The sequence below is a fragment of the Nicotiana tabacum genome, unplaced genomic scaffold, assembly GCF_000715075.1.
Source record: "Nicotiana tabacum cultivar K326 unplaced genomic scaffold, ASM71507v2 Un00003, whole genome shotgun sequence".
NCBI lineage: Eukaryota > Viridiplantae > Streptophyta > Magnoliopsida > Solanales > Solanaceae > Nicotiana > Nicotiana tabacum.
The window spans coordinates 632,931-648,258 of record NW_027438241.1 but is presented as its reverse complement, the minus strand read 5'-3'; the positions used below and the strand labels follow the sequence as shown (position 1 = coordinate 648,258).

Genomic DNA, 15,328 nt, shown 5'->3' with positions numbered 1-15,328 from the left:
ATTTTCCTAGATTGATTACACACTACCTTTTTAGAACGTTGCAGTTTGATCTTTTGTCTCCTTCGTTTTCTTTGAGGGTGGTGGATATGTTAAATACAATCAGGGGTTGAAGAACTGTTACTTGATAAATTGTTTTAGTCCTGCAGAGTTGGCAGTATGGTTTCATATGTTACCTGCTGAAGTTTCCAAGCTCAACTCCTTTTGTTTACTCATCTTAGTATTCCTCTTGCTATGTACATTCTACAGACTATGATGTTTTTGTTGCTAATTTGATTCTCCAATGATAACAGGAGATGCTTCCAGAGTTGCTTGGCTGTGTCCTCCCGGCATGTAAAGCTGGGCTTGAAGATCCTGATGATGATGTGAGAGCTGTTGCGGCAGATGCTTTAATACCTACTGCAGCGTCTGTTGTTTCTTTAAACGGCCAGCTGTTGCATTCAATAATCATGCTGCTCTGGGATATTTTGCTTGACTTGGATGACCTCAGTCCATCTACGAGCAGGTAAGTCTTTACAAGGCAACTTTGGTACTTAAAATTAAACAAATATTTAAATACCAAGATTTCTAATTATGCCAGAGGAGCATTAACATTGATATATTCCAACACGTTACTGTTAATTCTCTTGACGTTTCTACAGGTTAACTCAAACTCAACAAAATGTATCAGGTTAAATTTGCAAATCATAACTGAAAAGACAAGTTGGATATAAAAACAATTAATTTGCAGTATCATGAAATAAAATTGATTTGGAGGTGATGTTATAATGAATCAGTAAGACTAGTTATGAGGATATTTGATTATATAACTGAACTAAAGCAAGCACGCTGCCACCTTGACCAGATTATTGACAAACTGCGGTGCTGACGGTGACATGCTGTCTATAAACATGTCGCTGGATGGTGATATAGCACTCATTTGCGCTGCCTAGAGACCTGCTAGTGGACCATGTTGTGGCACTGACTTTAGATGATATTTGCTAGTTGGCGACTTTGATGTGTCGCTTGACGGTGACAATCTAATGAGATGCTAACTGGACAATGATGGGATAGATATGACTTGTTGACTTGATAGGTGGACATATGTGGATTGGTGATATTTGCTTGGGTTGATGTGGACTGTTTGTAGGCTCATGACGCCGAAACAATGGAACAATGATAGGAAGAGACCAGAAAGATTAGTACCGCCGGTCTAGTCACCTGAAGAGACAAAGATTAATATCATTAGTAAGCTTTTTGAGCTTAAAAGCAAGATTAGTAAAATTGTAAGCGTAACTTTTCAAAAAAATTACTCCCTCCGTTTCAATTTATGTGAACCTATTTCCTTTTTAGTCCGTGCCATAAAGAATGACCCATTTCCCTATTTGGAAATAATTTACCTTTATGCAATGATTTATAGCCACACTAAATATATGTGCCTCATTTACACCACAAGTTCAAAAGTCTTCTCTCTTTTCTTAAACTCCGTGCCCAGTCAAATGGATTTACATAAATTGAAACGGAGGGAGTATAAAATATAAAGAACTTCTAGTATTATTTATATTTATTATTATTATTTTATATAATATTGGCCTAAGATTTAGATTAAATGGAGTAACTTGATCAGTGGATTCATATAGCCGACCCTTTCTTTGGGATTGAAGCATTGTTGTTGTTGTATAAGCTTATAAAACAAGACTGGTATAATTATTAAAGAATGTAAGCCTTTGATTAAGCGGGCAGCATAAGTCTGTTCACCGGTGAATGTAAGCTATTTAGATCCAAGATCGCAGAGGCTTTGCTACTATGTGAAAATAAGAAGAAAAGCCGAGAGACTTGTACAAGTGCTCCTTGTATGGGAGTTCAAACACTAGGAAAAAGGTAAGTTGGAACATGGTGAAGGGAGAGTTGATGAAGACTGTTGCAGCATTTTAGAAATCCAAAAATCCAGAAAAGACTCAATGACTCAATGTATCATTTACTGCCATCATGCCGGAAAGAGAAGGGACGATGAACCTTAAGGATTACAAGCCTTATAGTCTAGTTGGAACATTTATAAGATCGTTTTGTGATAAGTTAAATAATTGTATATTTCTTGCGAAATCCTCGTATACATGCAATATACCAGAAAGTCTAGAACCTACAATAAAATATGATTCTTTATAGTACTCACCCAATCAATGTATCTTATATTGCCATCACGCCAAAAAGAGAAGGCGGCAACGAACCTTAAGGATTACAGGTCTATTAATCGAGATGGAACATTTGTAAGGTCATTTTTCGATAGGTAAATTAATTTTATATTTGCAAGAAAATCCTCGTGTACATGCAATATACCAAAAAGTTGAGAACCTACAATAAAACATGTTTTATACAAAACTCATGCAATCGTCTTTACAAATAGGGACCTCACTGGTGCACCAAAAAGAAACTAGAGACACAACTACCCCTCAAATGTGTAAAGTCATTCTCAACTCCATCAAAAGCTGTCCTATTTCTCTTCTTTCATATAACCCACTTATGAGCTAGGGTGAAACATCTGAAGGCGTGGGTCTTCTCTTTCTTCATCCTAAACCCCATCTAAGCGATGTCTCCATTACTGTGCTGGACATTACCCATTGTACTTTGAACCAATTCAAGACCAACCATTACAAACCTGCTGGTAACAGTGCATCAGGATTGGATCATCTTCTCAGCAATTACACATATTGCACCAGCTTACATGTATGACTTTCCTCTTCAAATATTTATCTGTTACCATAGCTCCTGTTTTTGTCGACCCTGCGAAGGAGCACACCTTTCTAGGTTGCCCTTAGGATCCACACTGAAAGATGCAAAGGTTTGAGATTGAGAGACATTCATTATAGAGGGGGAGGCAATGCAGATAAGAACGGAACCGTGGATCGGTGATGAAGGAGAAGGACTAGGAACTGAACTACCTTTCAGTTGTGGCCATTGAAGAGTTATAATGAAAGGTTCGGAAGACGTTTTGGTAAGTAATGGTGATGTATTATTGAGGTATGCCAGCAAAGAGCTGGGGAGATTACATCCAAAAGAGCAGAACTTTACAATGTATAAAGAGCTCAAAAAATCTATCACGACCTCAAGTTCGAAAACATTGTCCTCGGCCAACTTACACAAAAAGTTAAACTTAAGATATATATATATATATATATATATATATATATATATATATATATATATATATATATTTACGGATCATCAATATTGTTCTTGTTGTCTTCAGAGATTCAGTATTTGTCTCCATCCAAATGACCCCTAAAGGACTGCAGAGATGGTATTCCAAATAAAGGAAGAATATTTGGATATTCCCCTCCTTTGCCTAGCAAGTAAATAGTTCAGTGTATCTGGGGGAACAACACTTGATGCCTTGGACATTTAAGAAGTACAGTATTTGACTTGAAAGTTTACTGTGAAGGAATATATGGTTGACATCTTCAACATTTTCTTCGCAAAGAGAGCATCTATTGCATAGCCTCTTTATTGAAGGTTATTAAGAGAGGGACATTTTCCTTTTACAGCTGATTGAGTTTGTTTAGAGCCTTGTTCTTCCAAATAGATTTCCAATGGTCATAGTGTAAGAGGGTGTGGAGATCTTATAAAAAAATGAGTAACAACTCTTCCTAGAAAAAGGAGGATTCCAAAAGATATTATCGAGAGAGGGATATGTGGTACACCGTTGCAGAATAGAGTGAACTGACTATAATCTTCAAGTTCCTATTCATTGTGATGTCTCCTACGATGAATAAACAGCCTTGACTCTTGCTTATGAGTCAGGGCACGATGTACATTTGAAAGTACAGGAAAGGTGTCCTTCAAAGGAGAGCGGCCAAACCATATATCTTGCCAACTTCATGAGGGTTTGAGTGAAGATGTGGACTACCTTCTATTACATTGTGAGGTGTCAACATCTTTATTATCGGTGGTGATGATTTGGTTAAAGTACATTAGACAGTGCTAGGGACAATGCCGAGCCTACGGAAAAGGGATGAGAAGGCACAAGGCATGGAACTCGCTTCACTTGCTGTAATGTGGGCACGATTATTAGAGTGGAATATGTGAGCTCTCGTGATGTTGAGAATGATCTTTACATTTGAGTTTCTAGTTTTTATTCGGGTGAACTCTTGAGATTCCTGTCAACTCTAAGGCTTTGGTCTAGTGGTGGGAGTGCAACACGTAATGTGTGGGTTAGGCACACGTCATGAGTTTGAACCTTGCCTTAGATAAAAGCTTGGTATTTAAACGGAGACGAGTAGAAGGGCACATCCATTATCCGTTGAGCTTCGAGCTTTGCGCCACTAGACCAAAAATGTTTTCTCCATTATAAAAAAAACCCTGAGGTTCCTCTATATATAGAAGTTTGAGTGTGTTTTGCGGAGAACCATTTTCCTTTTTTATGTAGGTTTTCTACTATCTCATATAATTGTATACATAGTTTTTTTTCATATTATTAAAATTACCTCTTTATCGAAAATGAAAGGAGATTTTTATACTATTGACCTGGATGTGTACTTCTATTTTCTTGACTTTCGACGTCGACGATATCTAGGTTGAAATTTATATTTCCCTTCCTCCTTTCTAAAATAAAGAAAAAGTCGGGGTTTCTGGGGTGTGGGTGAAAGATGGGCAGTGGCTTGATAATCTGTAGTTCTAATAAAGCTCAAGAAAACTGTCTCTCTTTCAAGATTTAGGCTTTCTCAATCTTTATTCTATTATCCTTTTTTGAAAAAAGGATGATTGTCTAGGTCTCTCACCAAAATTCCATCCTCTCACTCTTTAGCCCATTATCTTCTGTATTAATCACCTCTCCGTTTTCCACTCTGAATTATAGCAGTTTATTTCTCAGTTTATTAATTAGAATATTAATTATTAATAAAGTTATTATTAGATAAAAAATGAAAATTAGCTGAAAGTCATACACTGGTGTCTACTATTACAAGCATTTTGCGGATTTATTTTATGTTGCTATCTTGTCCCCAATTATAGCTCTTGGTGAATTTGTTAGTGCAGAAGACAATTGGCAAACTAATTATTGAGGATCTCTAGAATTTGTTGTAGGTCAAAGTCAATTCTCTTTACTGTAACTGCGTATACCTATATAGAGTCAAGATTTAGAATGTTTGAAAGCAAATCTGAGTGTAATTCTTGTTGATTGTGCTACGATGTTTTGCATAGTTAAGTAAGATTTAGAATGTTTGAAAGCCATTCACTTTAAATTCATTCCTTTTTTCATCTTTGAAGCACCTTTAGCCATAGAAATATCTCATTTTGGGGTGTTGATAAATATCTCTAATCATCTTTTACCACCAGATGTTTTTGGCTGCTGGAATTGCAGTACATTTCCTGTCAGCTTTCAGGATTATTGAGCTGAAAGCACCAAACATTTACCCCGTTCAAGGAGTTGTGAATCTTTTAGCTTATATACAACCCCCCCCCCCCCCCCCACACACACACACACACACACAAAAAAAATGGTCATTGATAAGCTGCCTTATGTGGCAGGATTTTCAGGCAGCAGAGTTTCTCTGCGTTTTCCATTATCTCATTTTGCATAAATTTGAATTTCCAGATTGCCCCCAAATATGTATCTTGATCTTCTCCATATGGTGGTCATTGATAAGCTGCCTTATGTGGCAGGATTTTCAGGCAGCAGAGTTTCTCTGCGTTTTCCATTATCTCATTTTGCATAAATTTGAATTTCCAGATTGCCCCCAAATATGTATCTTGATCTTCTCCATGTCTTTGGTACTGCAGTGTGATGAATCTGTTGGCAGAGATCTACTCTCAAGAAATGATTCCAAAAACGTTTGGGGGGAAAATGAAATTTGATCTCAATGAAATTGATCGACAAGATGACCCTGGGGAAGGGACATGGTCTTCAGACAATCCTTACATGCTATCAACATTGGCGCCAAGATTATGGCCTTTCATGAGACATAGTATCACTTCAGTCCGTTATTCAGCTATTCGGACTTTGGTAGCCTACCTTATCTGATCCTCTTTTTATTTGCTGTTAACGTAATGGACTGCTGTTAGTTGTGTGCATCACAGTTGCAATGTCTTATCGCTTGTGTTTTGGTTGATTTGTCTTCGCATGAATTGGTTTTACACAATGCAAGTGCACATAAGTATAGAAGATAAAAAGCTGATTCTTAAATTTTCTTATGCAGGAACGATTGCTTGAAGCCGAATACAAAAGGAGCATTGCTGAATCATCTAGCTCTTTCTGGCCTTCATTTATTTTGGGTGATTCTCTCAGGATTGTTTTCCAGAATTTGCTGCTTGAATCAAATGAGGAGATCGTGCAGTGTTCAGGCAGGGTTTGGAGGATCCTTCTCCAGGTTTGTTGTTTATACCTGTCCTTCCCAAGTAAACCCCTACATTACACCCTCTTGGGGTGCGGTTTTCCCTGGACCGTGCGTGCACCAGGCTGCCCTTACCTGTTCATCCCAAGTAAACCCCCAGATCAGCATTCCAATTTCATAGTGCTATATTTAATTGGATCAACACAAACATCCTGTGAATGGCTATGATAATGCCTTATCGTCTTAATTGATATCTGATATTTGAATCAGAGTGTTCTAGCAGAATAGGAGCATTCTCTAAAAAATATTATTTGGATATCCTATTTGGTGATTGGGATAGAGAGGGATGCTATCCTATGTTAGTTGAAGAGACTTTTCTAAGATTACATATCTGGAGGTGATTATAAGTCTGGTATTCAGCTTGGACTTTGTTAGCTCTTTAACCTTAGCATAGGATCATTGTAACTTCTTTCATGCATCTTCTTGATGCCATTTATAACACTACTACTATAAAAAAAATAAAAAAGTCTGGTATTCAGCTATTTAGTTATTTTCTAGAGATACTGGTAGGTTGTATTTAGTTGGATAGAAGAATTAAGTGGATGGATATTTTATTTCTTCCCTTAGATAGTGGAGTCATTCATTTGATGGTTTTTGGGGAAAGGTTTGGATTCGTATGATGGTTTTAATCGGATTTCATCTGAGAATGAACTCCTGTCTCTGAAAAAATTCCTGAACCTCTTCATCTAATTTGAATCTTCTTCTTTTCTCGTTCAAGTGAACCTTCCAAGTCATGACCGGAGACTAACTATCTGTGGATTTTCTTTATTGTTCTTCGAGAAGGAGGGTTTGGGCCTTTTGGGGAATAAGATTGGAAACGTGATATGCATATGTCCCAAAGGTGTCTTTGGTTTTTGTTTCTTTGTGTCCGAGGGAGACATGGGGAGAGGTGGAAGTCTCTTCAAGTGATTTAGGTCCTGTGTGGCAATGTGTTATCTATTTGCTTTTTCTCCAATTGTCCTGAACGTAAGCAAAAGAACAAAGCAAATGCTTAGTTGTGGTCATCTTTTGACTTTTTTTGTCCATGTCATTGATCCATTGTTCTTGGGTCCTCTTACTAGGAGGGTTTTGTAGTGTGGGGGAAGGCTCTGACAGTGGATTTTTAACCCAGTAACAAATTGATATAACCCTGAACTAGACTACCACAAGTGAGTTGCTTTAGTTGGGTGAAGTGGGAGTGTACACTTTGGTAAAGGACGATGATAATATTATGGTAGCAGCATTGTGCCCAGGGCTTAGTTCAAGTAGCAAAGTTGATGGACTTGTGATTTAGGTCACAGGTTCAAGCCATGCGCCATGCGAACTATGCCTGTTATGTAAGTGGAGATAGGTAGAGTGGTGGGCTTATTATCCCCGAGTTTTGAAGCTTGCGCGAACTTTATGCCAGCTTATCTAGGAAATAAATTATGCTAGCTTCAAATAATTGGCTATAAGATAAATTCGAACAACAATGTTGTTATTTAATGGAGTGAAGGTTCTGTGTTTTTTGGTATACTTCTTGTATACGGGTTTTTTTTCCCATCATTAATAAATTACTAGTATTAGTATCCGCATGATGCACGAACAAATATCAAATTATGATTTAGGTTATTTGGATTATATGCAAATTACATTAAAATTTAAACCTTCCAGATAAAAATTACATATAATTATTAGATATCAGAACATGAAACTATTTCTCATATTTCGTACTGCATAACATGTTTTTATTTATTTATCTGTAACAATCCAACCCCCTTGATCTTAGTACTTGCATTTTATTCTACGGTCAAATTAAAAATACTTAACATATCATGTTGTAATATATCTTATTTGAGCATATTGTTTTAATAAAATTCTTACTACTACTTTATGTTTGACCTCAAAGTCAAATAAGTCTTAACCTTCTACATTTTCACCAAAAACAAAATCTCTATTAATCTTTGCTTATAGTTGATGCATTATTCATTACTTAATATTGTTATATTTTCATATGATCTTTTGTTAGCTTGCCAATTGACTTAATATCTTGCTTATTACCCTTTTGATAATCATATATAAATATAAATTCTTTATCCCTAAAATGTAATGTATTTTTATACTTTTATCCTCTTACTCAGAGCTTTTTCATCATTTAAATCTATAAATAATATTTTTGTGTATTATTTAATTAATTAATATATTCATCCTTAAATTAATTCAAAGTATAAATATTCTCACACTATCTCTATTTTCCTCTTTATATATTTTTACCCCTATTATGAAATTTTAATTAGTTTTTTATATTAATATTTGATAATATAATAAAAATCTGTTAGTATCACATTTTATTTTAAGTTATAACTTTAAATTAGTCTAAAATATTAATACATAAGTTTTTTAATTATTATATTTTAAATTTATTGTATTTTTTTATAATTATTTTTATATCATGTGCTATTAAATTTTCTTTTTCTTTTGTTTCAGTATACAAATTTAACTTTTAATTTCGTGACTAAATTACCTACATGAGACATTTATTTTGTATTCTTAAAATTTAATTTATCATCCAATTTTTTTTATTTATCTAGTAAAACTTTAATTTTGTGGTCCTATCCATATTTTGAGCGTTTTTACCGTATTTTTAATCTAATCTCAAGTTCAAATCATCTTTCCCTTCTATTTCTAATATTAAATGCTTTTAAATTTTAATTATTGCTATTACGTTACATAATATATAGTATTTCATGTTTTCTTGTGGCCTTCATTAACTTTCTTCTTTATTTAATATCATTATCCATTTATATCCTTTAATATAATATAGATCAATGTGTGATTTTTTAATCTTGATATAAATATTTATATTATTTTAAATTAATACTCGAAATTATTAAATTGTTTAAATTTATTAATAATATTTTTAAGTATTATATAGTAAAATTTCCAATATTTTGATTTAGTTAGTTATTATTAATTAATTAATTAAGAAATAAGTTATATGTGGCATTTTCTAGTTATGCCATATGGCTGAATTAGTTATTAGTTAATAGTTAATTAGTTAATACGTTACATGTGGCTAATAGTTGCTGCATTATTCATTACTTAATGTTATATGTTCATGTGATCTTTTATTAGTTTACCAATTTGACTTAATATCATGTTTATTACTCTTTTTATAATTATATAAAAATATAAATTTTTTATTCCTAAAATTTAATCTATTTTTATACTTTTATCCTCTTACTCAGAGCTCTTTCGTCATTTAAATATTCTCACACTATCTCTATTTTCCTCTTTATATATTTTTACCCCGATTATGAAATTTTAATTAGTTTTTTATATTAATATTTGATAATATAATAAAAATATGTAGTATCACATTTTATATTAAGTTATAACTTTGAATTAGTGTAAAATATTCATACATAAATTTTTTAATTATTATATTTTAAATCTATTGTAGTTTCTTATAATATCACGTGCAATTAAATTTTCTTTCTATTTTAGTTTCAGGATACAAATTTAACTTTTTTTTTGTTACTAAATTACCTACATGCGACATTTATTTTGTATTATTAAAATTTTAATTTGTTATCCAATTTTTATGTTTATTTATCTAGTAAAAATTTAATTTTGTGGTCCTATCCATAGTTTGAGCGTTTTTATCATAATTTTAATCTAATCTCAAGTTCAAATATTAAATATTTTTGAATTTTTAATTATTGCTATTACGTTACCTAATATATAATATTTCATATTTTCATGTGGCCTTCATTAACTTTCTTCTTTATTTAATATCATTATCCATTTATATCCTTTAATATAATATAGATCAATGTGTGATTTTTTAATCTTGATATAAATATTTATATTATTTTAAATTAATACTCGAAATTATTAAATTGATTAAATTTATTAATAATATTTATTAGTATTATATAGTAAAATTTCTAATATTTTGTTTTAGTTATTTATTATTAATTAATTAAGAAATAAGTAATATGTGGCTTTTTCTTATTATGTTACATGGTTGAATTAGTTATTAGTTAATTAGGTAATACATCACATGTGGCTAATTTTAAGGCTGCTACTTGGTTTGAGGAGAGGGTTTCTTCCTCTCATTTTAATAATATATAGATAGATATAGATTTTATTTTATTATTTTATAGATATTTAAATTCAAAAATAATAACCAATAACTAATTATTAACTACTTATGCCATGTGGCTTCTTTCTAGGCTGCCACTTGGCTTAAGGAGAGAGCTTTTTCCTCTCCTTTTAATAATATATAAATAAATTTTATCCTATTGTTCTCAATAATATTATCTGAAATTTAATGAATAAAATCTCTATTAAATTAATGAGATTTATATAGGCATCGAATAACTTTTTTGTTCTATATTTTTCTTTATTATATTATCCAATATTTAGTATTATTGCATTGTTAATAGAAACTTTTATTAGCATATTACTTTATTTAAATTTTTTTATGCTTCTTTCTTTTTATAATATAATAGAAGATACATTTATTTTTATTTTTTTTTAATTCTATTATTCTCAATAATATTTTCTGATTAAATAAACATTTTATTTTTAAAAAGAAAAACAAAAATTATTAAAAAAATAAAGAAATTTTAAATTGGCAGTTTTTGTAACTTTCCTTTTTTATTTTAAAATAATTTGAAAACTCCAACTTGAAACTACTTTCCAATTTGAATGGAGACCAAATAGGCATCAGAAAACAGGATTGCCGTTTCTTAATCATTAACCTTGAGCAAATTTTTTGTAGTTAGCTGAGAATTGTTTCTTAGTTATTTGATCTTCTTATGTTTGAGATATCTATTTCAATTGCTGTTAGTGCCCAGTAGAAGACTTGGAAGATGCTTCAAAGGCATATTTTCCTTCTTGGTTGGAGCTAGCAACTACTCCATATGGTTCATCATTGGATACTGCAAAAATGTTTTGGCCTGTAGCTCTTCCCCGCAAAAGCCACTTCAAAGCAGCTGCAAAGATGAGAGCTGTGAAACCAGAAAACGATTCCCTTCAAAGCATATGCTCAGATTCAGGTGAAGGCTCTACTGTGCTGGAGAAAAGTACAGAGGCTTCCACCAGCAGTGGAAAGATTGTGGTTGGTGCTGATGTCGACATGTCGGTTACATATACACGTGTCGTTACTGCCACAGTCTTGGGCATTTTAGCTGCTAGGTTACGTGAAGGTTCTTTGCAGTTTTTTATTGACCCCTTATGGAAGGCGCTTACCTCTCTATCTGGAGTTCAACGCCAGGTACATAATCTTAAACAAGTGTTTAGCATTGATCTTCATTTCCTTTATATTTCCCCTTCTATATGCCAATCTTTTGAGAATGACTTTTTTTTTTGAGAATACCTTCTATATGCCATATTTAAACTGGAGTTTTGATGGTAAATCAGGTAGCTTCAATGGTGCTTATTTCTTGGTTTAAAGAACTGAAAACCAGGAACATCATGGATATGGACGGGGTTATTGCTGGCATCTCAAGTAATTTTAGGAGCCAATTGATGGATTTGTTAGCCTGCATTAACCCTGCTTTTCCTACGAAAGATTCTCTTTTTCCTTACATTGAACTCTCAAGAACGTATGATAAAATGCGCAATGAAGCTCGTCAGCTCTACCATGAGACCGAGGCAGCTGGCATGTTTAAAGATTTGTTGTCATCCATTCAGGTTGACCTAGAAAATCTTAGCGCCGATGATGCAATAAATTTTGCATCTAAACTTCAATTCTTAAGTATTAATTCCATGGGGGAGGAATCTGCCGAGCTGAACAGCTTGGACGAATTAGAAACATTCAAACAGAGGCTTTTGACCACTTCTGGGTATTTGAAATGCATCCAGGTAACTTTTGGGGGAGAATCTCTAAACCTTAACTGGATAAGTTTATTACATCATTTTCTAACTTCCAGTTTTTCCTTTGACAACTCGCAGAATAATTTGCATATTACCGTCTCTTCTTTACTGGCCGCTGCTGTTGTCTGGATGAATGAACTTCCAGTGAAACTGAATCCAATTATTTTACCTTTGATGGCTTCTATTAAGAGAGAACAGGTAAGTGTTCAATGTGATATTTCCTGAAAAGAGAGCACTTGCAATTTGCATGTCATAATTGTTCATTTTTGAAGGAGGAGATATTACAAAGTAAGGCGGCTGAGGCTCTTGCAGAACTTATCTATCGTTGTATGGGACGGAAGCCTGGACCAAATGACAAGTTAATTAAGAACCTCTGTAGTTTGACATGCATGGATCCTTGCGAGACACCTCAAGCCGGAGTCTTGAATTCTATCGAAATAATTGAAGAGGAAGATCTTCTATCCTCAGTTAGTAGCAGTAATAGACACAAATCGAAAGTTCATATGCTCTCCCCTGGTGAAGATCGTTTAAAGGTTGAGGGCTTCATCAGTAGACGTGGATCTGAACTTGCCTTGAAGTACTTATGTGAAAAATTGGGTGGATGTTTGTTTGAAAAGCTTCCTAAGCTGTGGGACTGCTTAGTTGAAGTTCTTAAGCCTTGTAGTCTTGAAGGCATGACTGAAGAAGATGAAAAACTTATTACTCGAGCTATTGAGTTGGTTAAGGATTATCAGAACTTGATTAACAATATCCAGGTCAGTCTCAATGGTCGTAATTCTTCGTTTCTTGCACCTTTTGATTATTACATGTTTATTGCAAATGCAACCAAGAAGGGACTAAATTCTGGTACACAAGAAGTAAAATATTGCTTTCCATGAAAGTTGTTGTCAATCACTTGGTGGATGGGTGGCTGATATGACGTTCTGGGTGCTATGGACAAAATACATAAGTTTCGTTCTTACTCTTGAATGGTGCACAAGTGCCAATGAAGCCACCTACCATGCTCTATTTTTTTTTCTTTTATTTGCTACATTGGGAGATCTTTCACGAGGTCAAGAGGGGATACCTGTAATGTTTTGTTGCTTTTGTAGTAGGTTATGACTCTCTTTGTGAAGCTACCCTTTATTCTGGTCTCAGTGCTCTGCGCCTTCTGTTAGGTAATGATGCCATGATGAGTCCTCCTCTTTGTGAAGAAAAGATTAACAACCCTTTGTTGATGTTAATACCTATAGAAAGCAGATATTGTTTTTTTAGGTTATCATAAACAAAGTTGAATCCCTAATTCCTTCTGGGAGTTTCTCTTTTTAGTAGATTATTATGGGTATGCCTCACAATTATCTTCTTGGGTGGTACGAATTTGTTACGAATGTTGAGCTTCAATAATCGAAGTAAGAAAAATTCGTTGGGTTGGGATTTCTAGGAGGTTTTTAGTTTCTCTGCGTTGATTCTGATCTTATTATTCATTTCCACTTCATCAACTCCTGAAGGATATCTATTTTAATAAGCCCAAAAAAAAAAACCCATTAGGAATAGAAAGGAGGGGGACCAACAGTCAAGCTCAATGTTAGAAGTGAAGAAGGAAATGGAGTTCTTATCTTAAAAATAACCTCTCACACATTCTCTGTTCCTTGAAGGCCTGTGTTTCCTCCTTTTGTTTGTCCTGCTTACTATCTGAACAACAACCAAAATTCTTCTCTGATCAAAGTTCCTCTATATGTTTGCTAGTACCTTTCACATATCTCCTGAGTTTTATCCGTTTTTAAAAAACTTAAATTGATAGATGTTTGAATCTACAGAAAAATTGCTTATTTCATTTGCTAAGATTGAATCATGTCTTTACTTTTGCGATGGAGCGAGTGCAAGTTGCTCGTACAGAGAACAGTAACAGAGCTGTAACTAGTCTATCCCTTAAGGTGAGGCAGTTTGATCACATGCTTACAAAAACAAATTTACAAGTGTTGTTGCTTAACTGATATTGGCTAGGGGTGTAGTTGCAAATGAATTCTGCACCTAAGACATTATATATTTGTTTCCTCTCGGAAGCAGCAACTGCAAGTTTTAGCAAGAAACAAATTCATCAGAAGTGTATATGACAGGTAGCATTTTCCACCACTTTGCTTGTTATTGTTTCATAAATTATTCAGAAAGACGTGATTAGTTTCAGTGCTCTAATTCAGTTGGATGTTCTCTTGCTTCCATGACTCCTTGACTTCAGCATTGTCTATGTCTTCTTACTCTTTTTTCCTTTGAGTGGCAGGTGGTCCGTTCCATTGCACCGATGCTGGACGATACGTTAAGACCAAAACTCCTCACTCTTCTTCCTTGCATCTTCAGATGTGTTCGTCATTCACATATTGCCGTGAGATTAGCTGCATCTAGATGTATTACAACCATGGCCAAGTCAATGACATTGGATGTGATGGGTTCTGTAATTCAGAATGTTGTGCCTATGTTAGGTGACATTACATCTGTACATTCTAAACAAGGAGCTGGCATGCTTGTTAGTTTGCTTGTCCAAGGACTCGGTATCGAGCTAGTTCCTTATGCTCCCCTTTTAGTAGTTCCCCTCCTGAGGTGTATGAGCGATTCAGATCATTCTGTCAGACAGAGTGTGACACATAGTTTTGCGACCCTTGTGCCTCTACTTCCATTAGCGCGTGGTGTTTCTCCTCCTGTTGGTCTTAGTGAACACCTATCACGAAGTCAAGAAGATGTTAAATTTTTGGAGCAGCTAGTTGACAACTCTCACATTGACGATTACAAGCTCTCAACTGAACTAAAGGTGACATTGAGAAGGTAACTCCTCCAGATCCACTGATTATCTCTCAAGTGTCTGCATGTGATGCCTACATCCCTGTGCTGAGCTGACTTTTTCTTTAAAACTAATATCTCGGTCTCTCGCTGCCTTAATCACAGTGTTCCCATCACATAGGCCTATCCTATGTTCCTCTTTCTCCTACCCTTTTTTTCCTTGTTTCAGTTTCTCTCTGTCCATATAACAAGGGATGGTGGGACCAAAATGACCATCTATCGTCATGCTGTAAGGTGCATTTTCTTGTTGTGAGATGATTAGACATTTGGATGTGCCAACAGAATTAGTGTAAAAGTATATCATGAGCATG

General features: G+C 34.2%; 1 protein-coding gene across 5 annotated transcripts in view; it reads left to right on the top strand.

The window, feature by feature from the left end:
- LOC107827845 (TATA-binding protein-associated factor BTAF1-like) overlaps positions 1-15,328 on the top strand; it is a 40,072-nt gene that overhangs the window by 17,843 nt on the left and 6,901 nt on the right. For all 5 annotated transcript variants that reach the window (XM_016655058.2, XM_075248626.1, XM_075248625.1 and 2 more), the window contains 8 exons: positions 291-502; positions 5,752-5,974; positions 6,168-6,338; positions 11,179-11,604; positions 11,751-12,194; positions 12,285-12,404; positions 12,479-12,961; positions 14,464-15,002. In XM_016655058.2, coding sequence (XP_016510544.2) covers positions 291-502; positions 5,752-5,974; positions 6,168-6,338; positions 11,179-11,604; positions 11,751-12,194; positions 12,285-12,404; positions 12,479-12,961; positions 14,464-15,002 — 2,618 coding nt within the window. The remainder of the gene's footprint in view (positions 1-290; positions 503-5,751; positions 5,975-6,167; positions 6,339-11,178; positions 11,605-11,750; positions 12,195-12,284; positions 12,405-12,478; positions 12,962-14,463; positions 15,003-15,328) is intronic.